Source organism: Passer montanus, unplaced genomic scaffold (genome assembly GCF_014805655.1).
Source record: "Passer montanus isolate IOZ18808 unplaced genomic scaffold, ASM1480565v1 scaffold37, whole genome shotgun sequence".
NCBI classification, from domain to species: domain Eukaryota; kingdom Metazoa; phylum Chordata; class Aves; order Passeriformes; family Passeridae; genus Passer; species Passer montanus.
Window position 1 is genome coordinate 3,010,902 of NW_024368485.1, and position 18,703 is coordinate 3,029,604.

An 18,703-nucleotide genomic window follows, 5' to 3' on the forward strand; every position below is an offset into this window, starting at 1 on the left:
CAGATAGTCACAGCCTGTCGGGGCAGTGAATAGCTGTAGCTCTTCTCTGTTTCTAGTTTCTGCAACTATTTCATACAACAAGCTGAAAACAATTGTTTTCCCCATGACACATCTGGAAGAATATTACACACACAAATACACAATGTTCCTGCTGCACATGCCACTCCCCACACATGCACCAACATAACTCATCTTATTTGTGTATCCACCAAATACTACCACATTTCAGATCTTGCTTATTTATCCAATAGTTATATTCTGGTTCCCAAACCACCACATGATTCTAAATCTGTACTTACCCTTGCTCTAAAAATAAATACGAAACCTTGTTTCCTCTACTTTTTAAAAAAAGCACACGTTGGGCTAAAAAAGGCCCTCTTCTGGGATAACTGGTATGATTTTCAAGATTATAGACTTACTAGTGGAATGCAGCTACCACAGTACGGCCTGTGCATTTGCACAGATTTGTATTTGAAAGCTGATGAACAAAAGCCACATGTTGAAAAACTCTGTTTTGCTTGGCCCGCTCTCAGCCATGCCTCACCATTCTCGTTTCCCCCACGCTTGTTTTTCACAATCCCAAGATGCCCGCACGAGGCCTGGAACACAAACCTACCGTACTCCGGCTGCTCCTTGGACTCGAATGCCCGGTGACTGGGTGCATGGCTCTCCCACCCACCAAGAGGGTTTAGGAAGTTGCTGTCCTCAGTTGTGCTGTCATACTTGTAGTCCTGGTCACCGCTGCTCATGCGAGTCAGCGTGGAGGATCTCTGCCACCAGTTCCTCCAGTCGGGAGATGGGGCTGGCCAGCTGGGCTTGCTGCTCTCCTTCTGCAGGTCCTTGTCTGCCTCTGTGTCAGGGCTATCCACCACTTCAATGGTAACCTGGGGGATTCAAACAGACCAGCCTGACTGTCAGTGCCTCCTCCTTGTCAGGGGGAAACTTTCCACACAGCAAAGACAAGGTGCTGCCTGGCAAAGGGGCTGTGCACTACCATGGGTTTGGCATGTTGTAAACCATATGTGGATTGCTGAGCCCAGAGACGTGCAGAGGCTGAGTGATTCCTTCTGCTACCTCTGCTGAATCAGGCCTCTGCAGAACCAAGGCTAGGAAAAATCTGCACAAAATAATAACCCACGCTGTGCCTAAAACCTTCACAGCAGAATTTTCTGCCTTATGGGGAAAATGTGTTAGAGCCTAACATATATGACCAGAAAAAAGAAAACCAAACCTGTACTCTATGCTGAGGCTGAATTTGAGGCAAGCATGAAGCACACCAGTGTGCAGAGCCTGTTCCAAGGAACTGGCCTGACTCAAAATAAGCAAGGCCATGTGTGTGAAAGTCAAGATGCAGAGCCCAGGTATTACTGGGTTTGCATCTGTCTTGCCCCTCTGGCAGCAGCCCAGCTGTTACTGCTGCATGAAACCACACTTTGTGGCAGTGATGGGAGCCAGCAGCTCCTCTGACCATTGCTGAGTAAGCCACTTGCTGCAAAGCCCTTTAAAGTAGGTCCTTTTGCCATGCTGGAAGAGTATAATGACCTGTTATGGTCAACCTGTTTATGGTTTCTCATGGAAGCCCAGAACCAAAATTCAGAGTTTGCCGCCCAATTCCCTCACAGACATCACAAATGGCAATACCATTCTGCACAGGAGCAACCTTTGATTATTGCTTTCTGTGCTGAACAATATGTAATTGTAAAACTCTTGGATAAATACCGTGTGTGCACATAGGTAGCTATTAAGGTAGAAGCACAGACTAGCCATCAGAAACCTTGGCTCTGTGAATCATGCAAGCATTGCCTGCCCACAGATAGATCACAAAATGCTCTGATGTTTCAGGCTAATATGGTTCAGTGATTACACTGGACTGGGTAAACAACCGGAAGGGACGGTCAGATATATCTATAATGTTTAATAGGTACAGAGGTGTTCTCAGCCTTTCAAGATGGTACACAATGAAAATCAGGTTGTACAAAACAGAAATAATGCCCTGTTATGCTAAAAGTAATTTACACAGCTCTGTGGATGTGCATTGTACATAAAAGATTAGTTTTATACAATTGATATTACTAAAATCACCAGACACGCACAAGAGAAAGAAAGAAAAGGTCACAGCTCCCTGTGATCCACAGACTGTGACACGGGAAGCAAACCAGAACTGTTGTATCTTCAGAGCTGCAAACACAAACAATGCCCACACATCCTTTCTTTGGAGACAGGAGATTTTGAACCTATTTCATGCTTTGCATTTTACCATAGACCAGGCCATTGAAATGAAAAAAACTTGCAGGCTACTATGAAGCTCCACTGGGAAAAGAGCAAGAGCAAGGGAAAGTGCAGCTGTCAGCTTAATAGCCTCTTTACACAAAGAATATTTCACTCCCGGCCTAAATATGGAATTGAAACCATTACTTCATTAAACCTCAGTTTCTACAGACCAATAATTAACATGGATTTCATAAGCATGAAAACATCAGAGTCAGTTCAGGGATTCAAAATTGTTACCTCTATCCAAGCAAAACAGAGTTTTCACAATAAATGAAAGGAAATCGCCTTACTGAGCAGCAAACACTGCCAGTGGTGGGGCTTTAATGCTCCCCACCTGGAAATCAGTACACTTCTAGTACTTTAGCAGCAAGTGTTTTTAGGACCACACTAACTCTCTGAGCAATTACTCAGCAAAATGGAAAAAACCAAACCTTCCGATTTAAAAAAATTATGATTGCTTCATATACTTTGATAACCTGTAGCTGTATGAAAGTCAATCAGCATGAACTGGCATTATTTCAGCCAAGGACAATTTGAAGAAGAACTTGAAGAACTTGATTTTAAATGATGATTGATGATGCCAAGTCAGCTTAAGGAAAAGAGGGTTTGCAGGGGCAGAGAAACATCTGCTGAGATTGGTGCTACACTGGTGAGGAAAGGCAGGTGGAACACACACACCTTCCAGTGCCATCAGACCCCACCAGACCTCCAGCAGTTCTGACACTAACTTACTTCCAAGACTGGAATATCTGTGCAATCAGCCACTTCAGTCTGTTTTTACCTCTGAGGAAGCTTATTAGAAAGGCCTCTAAAATGAGTTTTCCAACACACAGCCAATTTAAAAACCAAAACCAGCAGAAGCAGAATGCAGTGTGGTAGTCTGACACATACCTATGTTCCCCTCTCCACTGCTTCAAGCTTTGATTACCAAGCTGTTTATTGTGGAATAAAAATCATACAGTGAAATAAATTCTGTAAAGAAACCTGGGATCTTCTGAACTGCCACTCTTGGAAATTGGAAGCCAGCTTCAATCGACGCTGGTGTTTTCAGGGACTTGCCTTAATGGACCTTCCAGAGGCAGGGAGGAAATCAGTGCATAATCCTAGTAATCCCTCCTCCACTCTATGACCCAGAAGTTAGGGAAGAATAGTGAGAAGAGACTGCTGTTTCAGGTGAGTAATTTCTCCCTTATCCCAGTCTAAAATTTTGAAAAATGAGCTTTCACTAAGTTCTTCCCAGTACTTACAGATAGACTTACAGTGGTAGTCCATGACTGCACTTACACAAATGCTTGTACACATGCATGGCACTGAAATATGTAACTTGTGTGATCAGTTTCTATATTGGGGGGTGTTTATAAAAAGGAATAAAGAAATCAGGAATTAGAGAATAAAGATCAAGAAGTAGAGTAATACAAACCAGGCGTTTAGAAAAGCTTTCATAATGTAAGTATTCCAACAAAAACATGTTCTCTTAAAAATTAAAAAACAGATCTGGTATAGCAGTTCTATCTTGGACCCCATTTTAGAGGCTGATTTCTTCTTCCAATGATTATCAAAACTGTAAAGATTTTTCTCAAACTTCCCAAAATGTCTGTGGTAACACAGTTCTTGTATAAATCCACAATCATCCCCAGAAGTATTCAAACCTAAAATAAAGCCACTTCTTTTATGGTTGTATGAGCTAGGAATAAGGACATTCATCTGAAAATTGTTAAAAACAATTGGCGTAGGCACATTAAAACAACAGATTTTCCGTCAATTTCTAATGAAACAAGTGTATCATGCACAGATGTCTCCAGACACCAACATCCAATTTTCTCCTGGCCAAAAATATACAGAAGATAAATATTATCCCAGCGTGCTAGAGTGCACAAAAAGTTCTGTGTTCTTTGTCCTGTTTACTGAGACAATGTTTCTGAATTCACTTTACTGGTGTAAACATTGCCCTAAGTGACCAGAAGATTATGTTTCAGGAAGAACTATGTTTGCAATGTTGACCAAGCAGCGGATCCTACAACATTTCTATCCTGTTTTTTTTCATGCAATCAATGCAAAATTTCAATACAGAACTTGCCATTCTGGGTAAGACAGACATGTGCAAGTCAGCAATGAAGTATAATAGGAGAACAGAAACAAGTTCTGTACGAGATTGAAATGGTACATCTGGCTTTACATAATTTTAATTAAAATACTATCAGCAGTGACAGTAATTTACTTCTGGTTGTGTCATGTCACTTAGAACAGTTTTCTGGACTTGAAAAGTGAAGGTCCCTCAAGATTTGTTGGGAGCAAAGAAGACAATGTGACATGAGGCCTGAAATTTCTATCATTTATATTTGTTTCTTTGAAGCTGGGTGAATCCCACACCAATGTACTGAAACCAGGAGCTTCAAAGGACAAATATAAAAGATAGATAAAAAGTACATCTAATAAAATGTGTGAAAAGTGACATTATGCAGGTAGAGGTGAAGGAAATGGACATGAGTGAACCTGGAGGAGTTGAGGCCTGCAGTTCTTTTTTCAAAGCAGATCACACAGCCTTGATTCTTTGTACTTGCTTATGTTCCTAGAGTGGGTGGTTTTGGGTAGATGTGTTTCTAAGAGAAGGTAGTAACCCAGCAGGTATCAAAGAGAGAAAATAGGTAACAAGTAGATAACAAAGCTAACACAGCAGCACTGGAGTGATGTGTCTGGTGAATATGGCCACAGGCCTCGTGGCAAATGACAAAGACCAAGCAGACATCAACTTCTTCTGCTTTAAAACCACTCCTGCCAATTAACATGGTTATCAACATGGTTTTAAACAGGAATCCTTCCCGTTTCTGTGCAGTTTGCACCCAGAACACACCGCCTCATCAAAATGTTTAACACATTAATTACAACTGGAGCTCACCCTGCTGGGCTTCAGCTCTGTTGTCATGAAGCTTGACCAAGACCTAAGTTCAGTGAGGAACATTAATATCAACAAAATGCCCAAAGAGAGGTTGTGAACTCCCCATCCCTGCAGGTGTGACAAGGCTGGACAGGGCTCTGAACAATCTGATCGAGTGGAAGGTGTCTCTGCCCATGGAAAGGGGACTTAAACTAGATGATCTTGAAGGTCCTTCCCAACCCAAACCACTCCATGGTTCTATGAGTTTTCCCTTTTCTGCTCATTTGTCATGGTGTCAAGCACTGCCAGGGAAGCAGCAAAGCAGAGCCACAACAGAGCAGCACACTCCCTGACCCTGTTTCAGTACACAAACTTGGGATACCACTAATGAAAAGAAAAGGTGAGGGACAAGAGCAAGAGTTCAACTGCAGGTTGAGACATCTGGCTCCAAACAGAGGGTTGGCTGCAGCTGTAGAAGTCTATTTGGAACAGACAAGAAAAACCCATCAGAAATAGAAAACAGGCAGGTTCCTGTACACCTCCCATGTGACTTCATTCTGCTGCTCAGGGGAAAGAGCAATTCTGACTTTGAATAATAACCCTGACCAATTACAGGGTCTGCATAGGCATCCTTGGCTGCTCTGTCAAACAAGTGCAAACCTAGACAGCAGGGATTTTCCACTTGTGAAAGGAACTAAAAAAATGTGTAATCAGTTTTTGTAATCACCTTCTCATCTAGAAGTCTTCCAGGCATTGACAGAACTGTTAAAATGACAAAAAGGAAAACAAAATACCCCAAGCCAAGCAGCCAGTGTGTGCTCAGCAGCAGTGACTGTGGTTACTCTCAACCAGTGTGGAAGCACAGCTGAAGCATAAAATGCCACTTTAAATGATGGGAGATTTTATAAGGCTAGAACACCACAGGAAGGCCAATAAGGGTTGTCCTGGTCATGTAGGCAAAGAGTCATATTCATTTGCATTACTGTAGCTCTGACCGTTGGTCCTGAGGGTTTTCTAGAGACAGTCTGCTGTACTTACATTATCATCTAATAACTACGGCGGTACCTGGGGTAATCTGAATTCCTCTGATGGTGTTCTGATACTCACTTTTAGTTCATCACTAAAAGAGCACATACCAGGGCATGACACAGGAAGCGTCATCTCACAGGAACCACAGAAGAAATGGCCCTAAAGAGAACTCACTGGAATATTTTTTCCACCTGATTTTTTTCAAGAATTTTATGCCTCTTTCTTAGATTTTTAATTCCCAGGTATAATTTCCATTTTAAAATGTTATTTTTGGTTTATGCAGTGGAAGGAAAAAGAGGTTTTGAGTCTTTGAGAAGAAAATGTGGCCTTTGTGCTATCTTAAAACAGAGGCTGTTTTCTCCTATCCAGCCTCTCAGTCCTAGGAGGACTCTTTAAATCAACACTCCCAGAATTGTAACTTACATATCTGGGAGCCATTGTGCAAAAAGAAAAATAAGCATCAATTCTGTTTTCACCTGCCAAATAGCTGATGAGAAATTTGCAAGTCAACAAGTGTCTCTATTTCTGTTCAGGTCAGTATAATAATGTTTAACAAGCAAGAATTCACTATAATCCTGGGTTTTTTTCGTAAAAGAGTAGGCCAACTTTTACAACCTTTAGGCAAAAAAAATAAACTTTCTCTGACTGTAAGGAATTAATGGGAGTTTTATGTCCATGAGGCTGTAAGACTGTCAAACAAGAACTTAAAGAAGCTTTGTATAATCACTATTTACACACCTAAATAAGCAGAGTAAATTCAGAGTAAATAAAAAGCACAACGTAGGGAGCCTCTTTCTGAAAGGGCTCATCCTTGTGCACAAGTGCTCTGGGATCAATGTTGCCCCTTTCCAGTTTACAGGACCAGTCTTCCCAGTTCTTAGAGTCCAGCAAGACTGCTGACATAGCTGCTGACATATTTCCAAGATCAGGTGGTGGAAAAAGAGGTCATAGCAGCAGCAGTTACTATGAAAACAAGCTGGGGAACTGCTTCCATCTCTTTTATCCCTGTGTCTAAACTTTGTATGCTGTCACGACTCAGGAAAGGTTTTTGTTTCCTTCTGTCCTCCTCTGCAGTTTACATACTGTTCAAATAGTGATGTTGCATGATTTGCCTCATGCCACAGTCTAGAGTCCCTACAGCTTCCAATCTTCCCTTCTGTCTTAGGTCACAAGATGTGACTAGGGGTGTGTGTTCTATTGCCATAGGTGGAGCAGTTATCCTCTGTTAACTGGCCAGTTTATCTCTTCCACAACCAATACTCCCTCTGGGCAGATACCTTTGTTAATGGGGCATTGATTGTCCCTGCATGGCTGGTAAAATTACATCATCCCATTGGGAGATGCTCCACCCAGAGGGAGGAGCCAAGCATTCCTACCTGGATAGAATCTGACATTTCGAACACTACAGGCATTCCCTGTGGATCCTTTTCCCACTGGATTCCCAGAGGAGCAGCTGTCTTCTCCACTGCATTCCCAGAGGAAGACCAGGCCCATCCACACCACCACTGGATCTTCAGAGGAAAACTCCATCCTTCTACAGGATCACTGTTCCAACAGAATGACAACTGTCACTGCAGGAGGGCTGCAGCCACCATTTAATGGGATTGCTGCCCCACCCTGACCCACAGGGTGTCAGATAATATTCTGAAAACCACTCTGTCAGTGGTTTTTTTTTTGTACTATTGCACTTGTATTTTAATTTTCGTAGTAAAGAGCTGTTATTCCTATTCCCATATCTTTGCCTGAGAGGCCCTTAATTTCAAAATTATAATAAGTCAGAGGGAGGGGGTTTACATTTTCCATTTCAAGGGAGGCTCCTGACTTCCTTAGCAGACTCCTGTCATTTCAAAACAAGATACTTTCCTAAAGCTTTCTGGAATGGTTCTCCTAGCACAAGAGTTGTGTTCCATCACCACGTGTTGACCATGTTTACTCCCTCAAGTATTAGGGAGTAAACAAGTATTAGACCTGCCCTTGACCCCAAATCTGTGAGACTCCTTAATGGTCCAACTCATCTATGGTGAATGCAAGGGAGCGATGCCATGGAGGCAGCTTCTTCTCACCCAGTCATGGGCAAGAATCATGCACTGGTTTGGGTTGGAAGGGGTCATCTCGTTCCACTCTCCTGCCATGGTCAGGGACACCTTCCACCAGACCAGGTTGCTCAGAGCCCCATTCAGCCTGGCCTTGAAAACTTCCAGAGATGGGGCAGCTACAGCTTCTCTGGGCAGCACCTGTGCCACAGCCTCACCACCCTGAGAGTTTAGAATTTCTTCCTAAAACTATTTGCTAAAACTACTAAACTTATCCTCTGCCAGTTTAAAGCTATTCTCTCTTGTCCTGCCACCCCATGTCTTTGTAAAAAGTCCCTCTCCAGCCTTCTTGGAGCCCCTTTAGCACTGGAAGGTGCTCTAAGGTCTCTTCTGAGCCTTCTTTTCTCCAGGCTGAACATCCCCAGCCCTTTTAGGCTATTTCCAGAGCAGAGGTGCTCCAGCCCTCTTGAGCATGCTGGCCTCTCACCAGCAGATCTATTACATCTTTACATACATACTTCTTAGACATATCAAAAGGATGGTAATTTTGTGGGCTGGGGGACTATAAGAAGCCAGGAATTAATTTAACCAGAAAACCAGATCTATTAGTGCATTGTTTTTATAAGCACATCTTAGGCAGAACAACATTTGAATTTATTGTTTTGGTTAAAAAAGACTGCTTATTAATGCCAATTTTGCTTTAAGGCTCTGAATTAAAAACAAATCACTCATTTTTTCCTCTTTCCGATCCTTGAAGTTTCAAGATGCAAGTGGCTTGTAAGAGGCTGTTCCAAACCCAAGAACCATTTGAGGAATAACATATAACGAAGTTTTGTGCAGACAACTTTTTTTATACTACAAGCAGCTGCTACAGAAATTAACTCTAAGTCTCACTTCCATTCAGAGGAATGCATTTTGAGCTGAAACTGAAATACTTGTTCTCTGTTAGCCTTTGGGGATGGTTGCATTTTATAATAGCATACAAAATGCAAATATGTTCACAAACAAATTTTACAACAGTAAATTGAAGGCAGAAATTAAAATGCCCATTCATTTTCAATCAATGTAATATGCTCCAAAATGGCAATCACAAAGATGGGTTTAGCATCACAAACAGGTCTACATTGATCTCTGCACTTATGCAATCAACACTATTCAAGAAGAAATTCAGAAAAAATTTGCAGTATGTGCATTAACTTAGAGAGAAAAAGTATGTATTTGTGCATATATATTTTATATATAATACTATATTACATTATATTGTACTATACATATTCTCTGTTGGTATAGACGGATTGTTCTGGCTGCACATCATGGAAGCCAGGCTGAAAGTCGTCTTGGCTTAGTAAAATAATTTTATGTAAGTTATAAAATAGTCAGATGTTAAATTTGTACCTGAATGTTGGGATTCTGCCCATTGATATCTGCTTTTGACAGGTCAGGGAAGTTTGGGAGGTCCAGGAGAAACGACCTGGGTCCATCTCTTTGCAAGGACGTGTGCCCGCTCTCCTGCCTGAACTGCTCCTTAGGAAATGGCCGGTGGGCAGCCTGGAGATTGGGGTATTCTCGTCGCTCCTCGGGGTTCAGGGTGAAACTGTCTTCAGGAGAATGGTCCTCTGCAGTCAGTGTGTTCTGGGGAAGAAAAGCAAGGCCCAGTAATGACAACTGAGAGCATGCAGTCCTGCCAGTGCCCCCATCCCTCCAGTGGCTGCAGCCTTACAGCACCCAGACCCACGGCTCACTACTGAAACACAGATCTGTAACCAGCTGACACAAGAAAGAACTGATTCAGACGTGGGGACTTAGTTCTTCCAGGCTCCTGAACCATTCCAGCCTTGTGGTGAGCACCTACACATGGACACAAGCATCAGACTTAAAACAAACCTAGAAATATGAGGGTCTGAAGTAACCCCTGGGAAATCAAATTGTACCACATTAAACATGTCCCTAAAAATGCTGAAAGGCATCCATCTTAAATCATTTTAGTTTGCTTTGTTCCAAAGTGAAGCAAGAACACTGACTGCTAAGGCCATGTTGAAATTTATGGTATTAAAAGATCCTACCGCTGAGCTGGCAACCTCCCCTTCCCTCCCCTCAGCCTGCAACAACTTCCATCTCATCTCTGTGTTCCTCACCCAATTTCTCCGGTCTTGAACATCTGAACCTTCCTTCCTCTGGGATCTCATTTTCATGTTTGCCTAATGGTGGGATTGAATTTCACCAAGCTGTGGGTCAGCGGTTAATGCTTTTGTTATTGTTGAGCGTACTTCTGGGTTTTGTAGTACATTACAGCAGGCTGCCTCTGAACCAGTAGCACTGCTGCCACTGCCTTTGACCTCACCAAGGAGACACATTTAGTATCAAAACACTGGCTCCCTGGGTTAGGACTGGCCTGGGGACTTGGGGAAAAAACAGCAGAGAAGTCCAATCTTCTTATGGCTACGAAAAGAAGCATGGGGTAGATTCCGCACAGGTTTTGGGTCTGACTCAGCTGAAAAATTTTAGCTTGAGGTCTTAGTATGACTGCCTGGGGAGTTTTTATTTTCAGTTCATAAAGAGACAGCGAGCATGGAGAGGGTAAATGTTAAAGACCTATCTTTTAAAACAAGCACAATTAAAGTGGAATGGCCACATGTGGTTCTGGCTCTACTGAGGCATATTTTTGCCAGCATTTCTGGTTAAACGCAATCTCCATCCAGATCCCCTGGTTCAAATTAAGCCACAGCATACCTTTAGCTAAGCTCTCAGATAGATAACAGCTCCAATGCTTTTTATTTTATTTAGTGTTTATTTGCTTAGAAGGTTCTAAATTGACCTTTAAAGGGATGTTACACTACAACCTGTGCACATTACAGAAAAATATTCACCGAGTTAAAATAAACTAAGCTTGAAGAATTAATCTCAGACTCTGTGAAATTGTCTTGAGTAAAAATGTAGCTGTCCTCTACCCTCCTCACTTCACCCTATTTGTAAAGAGCAAATGCAATTTAGCAGAATTAATATTGTTGTTGTATTGTCATTCCCAGAATAGTTACGCTCTGAAAGTGCCAAAAGGGTAATTTTATACATTTATCTGCAGCACAGGTCCAAATTCTGAATTAGTGTATGTGTGCAGTGCTAAAAATGTGTGTGCTCCTGACAGTCTGCTTTGCTTGAAGGCCAAAACAGGCTCTTCTCTTTGCTGGAGACCAGGAAGGACTTTCAGATGCCTTTGGTGGCCCACCCATTATTCAATACAAAGTAGAAAGCAGATCACACAGCAGGAAGCTCTGGGAAATTAAACTGACGGCCACTTAGCTAACTTTAGGTTCCTCACTCATATGCTACTGCTTTAACTTAACACTTTTCAGATAGAATTTAACATGCTTGGTGCATGAGGATTAAATGGCTTTTCAGTTATGTCTGACTAACAACAGGGCGTAATAGTGCTGTGATTAAATTACTTCAGTTAGGAACAAAAAAAATGTGGTACTTAACTATTTTTAGTGGGGTATCATGCCCATAATCTTACCTTTATTAAAAATAAAGTAAGATTTTATTAAAAACTAATAAAATTCTCACATACGATTCCATACTCTCCCTGTCTGTCTGCTCCTTCAGGAGCATCCTGATTCTCCACATTAACATACCATGCAGCTAGGGATGGCCAAGGCCTTTGGAGACCCAGATTTAAGTCTCTGACAAGACTTGGTGTGTGATCCTGACAGGTCACGGTCTGCTGGTGCCTCGGTGGGGATAACAGCACTTCCCTTCCTCACTGTGATGTTTGCGGGGAGCTCAGCAACTACAATAATAAGGGCTATATAAAAAGTTTTTTAATAGAGTCAAACAGATGGGATATCACATGGAGTTAGTTAGGAAATTGTCATGGTGAAGTAATGACATCAGGCTGATCGGGCCCACTACCAAGCTGCTTGGGGCAGGGACTGTCATTAATTACGGACTGAGCGGGATGGGGCAGCTCGACACTGGGAAGGAAAACGGAGGGAGGACAAGGTAACTGCTCCATCCCAAAGGCTGCTGCAGGCAAGGCAGGATGGACCACTCTGCTTGCCCAGGTGGACTCAACCCAGAGTCCCCAGTGACACGTCAGGTACACGTTTCTGATGGCAGCGACTGCCAAGCCCCAGAGTGGGACACAGAGCTTGACTTCAAGAGCAGGGCTGGCTAACGCCTGGCAGGAACGACCCAGGTTAGACAGAGCTCTGCCTAGAGGCAGCGCTGCCTCTCACAGTCCCTTGTGCACTTGGGAAAGTCCAAGACAGGAGCTCTTGGGGCTCTGTGTCGTACTCAGCGCAGGCAAGTGGAAATGCTCACTGTGTGTGACCATTCCAGTTATCTGCTCACGGTCCAAAGAGTGAACGGACATTTGTTCCCAGTTAACAAAATGAAGAGAATGTCCATTTTTTTAGGAAGGTACTTCTTGATGTCACGTCTAAGCTGACCTGCAGTATTATTAGAAATGTGCATTTCTGGTAAAAAGATTAAAGAGGCTGCCAAAAATAAAAGTGAGTTTGAACTGCATGTGAAGAGAAGACTATGCTCACCCTGTGCTACTGCATTAGCTCTGCAAAGGCTCTTCCAAGACTCATCTAGCAGGAAAAGGTTTGTCCTTATCGCAATGCCAGCACCCTTTCTGAAGAAAATAGGGTTTGTGTTCCAAAGCTAATAGATGAAATTTGATTTTTTTTTTCTAGGGGGATATTCTTCTTTCCTGATTTTTACATTATTTCCCATGTTTATATTTCACACTGTTTATTTTTAGGTGTACACAATTTTATTACCGATGCTTTTGGGAAAGCAGTGTTGCTTGCCTTCCTTTAAAAGCTATGTCACTTCATTCAGAACTATTGACTCAGTTTCTTTGAAGTTATGACATTTCTAATTCAGACACACTGGTTTCTTACTCAAATGATGCATCTGCTCTAAATATTTTAAGATAAAACACTTTTCCCCTCTTCATTTAAAAGGATTATTCACAATGTTTAGACTTTCCATTAAGAAGATTTTAAGAGGTTACTCATACTGGCTGTAAGCTACAGTTCTGCAAGCCCCATGGGATCAGACAATTATAGAAGTTCCTAATACAAAACCAGCTTAGGATTTTTGAGTGTTCCAAGTGTGGACAGTATGTAAAGGCAGGAAGATATAGTCCACTGTTATGGGTTGTGTGACAAAGCAATGAAATAAACCCTGGAGAGAGAATCTGGCACATTGTTTGCATTACAGAATAACACACCTTGAACACCCATCTCTGAAAAAGGGAAGGCAATAGGTCAGTACATGTAAATGTGTCTGTGTCCATCTATAAACCACAAAAAAAACAGCAATTCACAGGGATTTTGTGAGGATAATTTTCAGGGCTGGTGATCCAGGTGGGACTTGCACTATGGCAGGGTTTAAGCCCCAAGGGACAGCCCTGCACGCAGGAGAAATGTTCTGCCTGATATTGCAGATTAACTCTCCAATAATCAGATGGGTATTTTAACACCCTCCTTGGCCTTCCCATCATATTTCTTCCTCTGCAGGACAGACGTGAGGTGCAGGGAAATGTACTGTTTCTTTTCCCCACAGAGAAGCTAAACAGAAATTGGAGCTTGTTAAAATACCAAACTAGGGGAAAAGGGAATTTCTCTGCAATTTTGGCAACTAACGAGTCCATCTCCCTCCTCTCTTCCTTATTTTAATACCATTTCCAGTTCTGGAAAAACAACCAAGACAGAGAGGAAGTGAAGAATGACTGTAGATATAGAAAATATTCTGAAGCAGTTGCTCTTTTTCTGCCCTTCGTATTTATTACTTTCCTTCATTCACGCCCTACTTGCCAAAGCAAGGGCACATTTGCAAGCATTGCTAATTATGGAATTGAAAGGATTTTAGAAAACTGATACAACTTATATTCTATTAGCTCCCAGGCAGCGAGGAAATCTATTACTAAATTCCTGCTGCAGCTACATTGCTTTCTTATTTCTTGTATACTCCTTTGAAATATCTTGTAAAATGATCTTGACAAGAGGTCTTAAATTGAAAACCAAGGGTCTGTCACTGCACTTTCATGATGCACCTGTACAGCATCTTCAGTCACCAGCAACAAAGAACTTTTATTTCTTAGGAAACTTCACAGATGCTATATTGCTATCAGAGACAAAATGAGGCATGAGGCCTGAGACCTTCACAGAAAACCTTACAAAAAAAATCATAGCCATTAGGACTGGTTTCATTTCCCACCTGCCCAAACAGATTGTTTTCATTTTGAAGGCTGTTGTGGGTTTTCAGGTTAGTGCAAAACGATCACTTTAAAATTAAGCAGTCTTGAGAGGCTGAGTAACACACCAGGATACTACATGAGACTCCTATCACAGATCCAAGACATGTAACAAACTTGGGTGATCTAATTTCTGGAGTTTATTTATGTTTTTCATCCATCATGAGTATAAACAGCACGGGATCTATCAGGCATGTTAAAGGAGCAGGCAGTGAGGCTAACAGCTGAGAAACATTATCAGAGATACACAGAGAAAGATTTCTTTTATGATTAATGCCATATACAGTCCAGGCAGTCAGACAGGAAGTCAGACCAGAGGGGTGTTACATCAACCACTCCGCTACTAAGACATTTTAATTTTTCCTTAAAATGATCTTGCCCTTCACTCACATACAGCAGTAAAGTAAAAAACCTTACTTATCTTTAGAAAATGTCACAAACTAATTGTTCCAATAATAAAGAGTGCATTTGAGATAATCAATGCTAATAAGTAATTTAAAGCAGATGGCATTGGCTTGTAGGTACACAATTGTTTCCACTAAGCAGGTCCAAAATACAGCATCTGCTTTAAACATGGTGCAAATAAAAGATGAATCACTGATAACTGCTGGTAATATAATGATAATAATAACAATAATAAAGTTCTGTTAATCATGGCCTGTGTTTTAATAGTTCTCTATTATTCTCTAGTTCTCCAGAAAAATTGGTAAAATGACAGTGTAAGCAGTTCTAACTTGCAGTACACTGCCTGTGTGACAATGTGGCTGTGGACAGACTAAACCCAGTCACCCCACAGTGTACTGCTCTGGGACATATGAGCTTCAGGGGCTGCATGGCTCTTGAAGAGATTTTGTCTCTGTGGAGAACAGGATTCAGTCACAAATACTACTGCAAGTAAGTTCAGGGCAGACATCAATCCACAGTCACTGTTGAAGGAGTGCTCTCTGTAGATGCTGGGTACCAGTGGCAAAATGAGGTATTTAGGGTGCCCCAGCACACCCCCAGTCTGGGGTGCCCCAGCACACACCCAGTCCACCCAGCTGGCTGTCTGCCTTATGCTGAAATAGCTCTCAGGAGCTGCACACAGCCGAACCAGGATCTCAAAGCATCTGGGCACATTCACCACAGAATCACAGCTTTTGAATTTTAGGGTTTCTACACTGTAAACTTGTCTGTGTAGCCCTCATGGCTACACAGAAAATCCTGATGACTGAATGTGTAGCCAGGACATGTGTTATGACTGCAGAGATCCTCAGGCTGTAGGGTTGAGGGCCCTTCACATCTAGGAGCTACCAGACAGCTCTTCCAAGGCACGTGGCTAACACCACATCAGGATCCTCTGCACTGGAGGAGAAGCCTGTTGCCTTGTTGAACCTTGTGAACTGATACCTCCTGAGTGCCAGAGCAGCTCTAACCCCATTCCTCCCCTACTGCGCCAGTTTATTCACTTGCAGTCATCAAGCTTTGGTCCATCCTTCGTTCAGATTCTGCTTGGGAGTTTTGCTCACCGAGCTTCCTGTCCACACCACTGGCAAACAGTGGATCCACATCTAAATGGTTCTGGCAGACAAGGTTTTTAACTCTGAGCTTCAGGAGACAACCAACCATATTATACTCAGATCTGGCAACCTTTTGCTACATGTTGTGGACACACATTTCACATCACAGCTATTTTTTATGCTCTGTTGTTTGCTTGTATTTCATGTTTTCATTCAGCTGGAAAATACAAACAGTATGGTTCAGCTTGGAGGTGAAGAACTGCCAGTTTGTATAAACACTTTGATAATAGAAACTTGGTGGTGATTACAGCTCAATGTCTGCTGGAAAAAAAAAAACAGAGGCCCTTTAGCAAATTTTGTAAAGTAGTACAACACTGGTGCTTTGTGCTTCAGCATATCTACTCAGCCATCCAGGGGACAAGCCAAGCACACAAAATTGAATTGTGTAGGGCTTTGACAGATGTTCAGTGCCAAATTTTGCTTCTAGTTAACAGATATTTTCAGTTGCCTAAGCTGCTGATAAACATTTAGTTATTCTTCATGACTCTAAAGATCTTCCTTGTAATCACTGCCTGGCTGAGCTCTCCACACAGGACACAGTGATTTAGTGGCTGAACAGGCAAAGGTACAGCTGAAGAGTAGCCCAAGTATTTAACACCAATGACCTCTGGTGCCAAAATGCAAATTCTTTGAAAATTCAAAATTTTTTTAGGCCTTATTAAAGACTTGCATAAAATCAGTAATAAAATAAAGCTTAAAAATAGAATTTATTTATACCCTTGCTAAATTCAATTAGACTAGTTTAATCTCACCCATCATCTGAAATCTGCATCATAACTTACACATTAGGTTCCAACAGAATGGGAAAAGCTGCCTTAAGCTGCAATCAAAACTGCAAAGGAAATTCAGAATACGAATACTTTTTGTACACAACCCTTTTTTCAGGCTTTGCAGGTCAGGACATAAAATGTCAGTGTAAATGAAAGAGAACAAACATACATCTTAAGTTATTTTCCTGGGTTTCAAACTATGTCCTTTTGCAAGTTTATTCTACTAAACCACTATGGCTAGGATTTCACTAGGTGAACCAACTTTAATAAGTGAAGTTTTATCTCTCCCTAGCTAAAAGAGTAACCTTACTTAATGCCTTTCCAATTTCCAAAGTTGCCTTCAGCTGTTAGGTTCCAAGAAACAGCTATTCCCAGCCTCTGTGTCTCCCTCTCATATGCCACTGAATATCCACCCTATGCTTTCAAAAGTGTCTATGACTGTGGCTGTGTTAACTGGCAGATGTTTTTAGAGACTAGAAAGTGTTTAGTCCCTGTGGACTAAAAGTTACATGATGACTTCATCACATAAGCAAAAGCTAATAACGGGAAAGCAAGAAAGCAGACAAGTGTTATATTCCAAAAACATGATGTTTCCTGTGCTTCTGGCAAAGCTACTTCTGTGCCTGAAAAAAGGCAAATCACTTTAGTCTTGGTGCTCAAAACACACACACACCATCAAATGGCTGTGAGATAATTTATGTGCCTCTCCCTCAGCTGCCTTCCCCACCAATACTCACTTTTCTTTGGATGGAAGTGAGAGGGTGAAGGCAGAGGAAAGGCAGCGCTTGTTCACCTTCAATATCTGTGCACCAACCATGTGCCTCACAACACTCGCTGGCAGGGGTTACTACACCCAGGAGTTTACAGCAAAACAGCAGCAGAAATCTGAGCGGCTGCCTCAGGACCACGCACCTCAGCTCCTGCAGGGAAATCCTCCTTCAAGTGCTTTACCCTCTCTGTTTAGAAAACTTTGGAGGCTGATACAGGAGCAACTGCAAGTAATTAGCATATATGGCATCTGCACAAAGAGGCAACACTTGCTGTGGTTTCATATCAAGCCATCAGCAGTGGACATGATGCTCTCTCTCTCCACCTCCCTGAGCTCCCTGAGGGACAGATCAATAAACCAGAGGATGTGGATTCACAGGAGAAAGGCCTCCCTCCAGTGACATGATGGGGAAGAAGAGAAGTGAGTAGATAGGTGGCACACCATGGCAAGACACTGTGAAGACCATTCTCTGTCTAAGAGGGGAGAAAGGATGTGCCCTGGAGAGAAGCGCGGGCTTTTGCATCATGAATTCAATGCATGTATATATAAATTTTCCTAGAGCAGTTAGGGAGGGGGCTATTTCCTAGAGCTGATTAAAGAAGCATGACTTGATTTTCAATTTCTAACGACTCGGGGGGCATTCCAATCGACTGCAGACAGGAAATGAATACCATACATGCACTGAACAAGGCAGATGCTTTTGAATCTGACACTTACGTGAAATGAAAATATCTTCATTTCTGTCTCCCTTCCACCCCAGGATCACTAGTTAGTTCTGAGCTATTTTTAGGGTAAATGGCTTTATTTTTTAAAGTTGTTATAGTCTTAGCATGTGCCTGAAGCCACCCAGACGCCACTGACAATAAAGTGTATGGGAGGAGGCAAAAACCATCTTTAGATTAGTCCCAGCAGCCCAACACAGCAGCAAGGTAAGAGAGGAAAGGCAAGAAGCTCAGTTTTGTGTATCCTCACCTCCTCTGGTGAGGAACAGAGATGGGGCCCTTGTGGATAAGCCATATCCAGGGAGGGAGAACAGCTCTGTACAAAGAGAGATCCCCAAAAAAAACCAGCAGAGACACTGAAGGCTAGGCTCAGAACTCACTTCCAGCTACTTAACTCTGCTAAACAGATA

At 42.2% G+C, this 18,703-nt stretch overlaps 1 protein-coding gene across 2 annotated transcripts in view; it reads right to left on the minus strand.

The window, feature by feature from the left end:
• The window catches only part of ISM1 (isthmin 1), a 40,848-nt gene that overhangs the window by 9,882 nt on the left and 12,263 nt on the right, over positions 1-18,703 (minus strand). For both annotated transcript variants that reach the window (XM_039717185.1, XM_039717186.1), the window contains exons 2-3: positions 9,604-9,840; positions 617-884 (exon numbers count right to left, since the gene is read on the minus strand). In XM_039717185.1, coding sequence (XP_039573119.1) covers positions 617-884; positions 9,604-9,840 — 505 coding nt within the window. The remainder of the gene's footprint in view (positions 1-616; positions 885-9,603; positions 9,841-18,703) is intronic.